This window comes from Trypanosoma grayi, assembly GCF_000691245.1.
Source record: "Trypanosoma grayi strain ANR4 Tgr_215_V1, whole genome shotgun sequence".
Taxonomy (NCBI): Eukaryota; Euglenozoa; class Kinetoplastea; order Trypanosomatida; family Trypanosomatidae; genus Trypanosoma; species Trypanosoma grayi.
The window spans coordinates 22,688-23,210 of record NW_008825834.1 but is presented as its reverse complement, the minus strand read 5'-3'; the positions used below and the strand labels follow the sequence as shown (position 1 = coordinate 23,210).

Here is a 523-nt window from a genome sequence, read left to right as displayed (position 1 = left end):
TGGGCGTGCTGTGCGTGGACACACTGCCGCAGGGCAGCGTCCCTTGACGCGAGCTCCGCCTCGAGCCGCGCGCGAGCTGCCTCACTCGCCGCCAGCACCTTCGCCTGCTCCGCCGCCGCATCACCTGCGGACGAAGTGGCGCCCGCCCGCTGTTGCTGTTGTTGCGTCTGGGTGGTGTCAGCCGCTTCACCTTCCTGAGGAAACTCCTCCCGCGCGTCATCGAAGGTCGGAGCAGCAGCGGCAGTAGGTGCTGTTGTTGCTTCTGCCTCTACTTTTGCTGGAGTCTGAGAAATGAACCGTGCCAGGGCGGTGCGGATGAGGTCCAAATCATTCTGGATGTCTTCCATGGCGGCACGGCAGCGGCCGCGAGAGAAGCAGACGCACCGTGTCAAGCACCTGTCTATATATGCACAGCCGCGCTCCGGTGGACAAGGAGAAGTGGCAAGTGACCAAGGCGGCGAGGTAAGCAGGAGAACAACACAATCACACAGAGAGAAAAGAACAACACACACACACACACACA

The 523-nt window shown here is 61.6% G+C and overlaps 1 protein-coding gene across 1 annotated transcript; it reads right to left on the bottom strand.

Moving 5' to 3' along the window:
* DQ04_02151100 (hypothetical protein) lies at positions 1 to 347 on the bottom strand (the record flags this gene model as incomplete). The annotated part of the gene is made up of 1 exon (XM_009311583.1): positions 1 to 347. A coding segment is annotated over one exon (347 nt), but the record flags the coding sequence as incomplete, so codon positions are not given.
* Between the last annotated feature and the right edge of the window lie 176 nt (positions 348 to 523).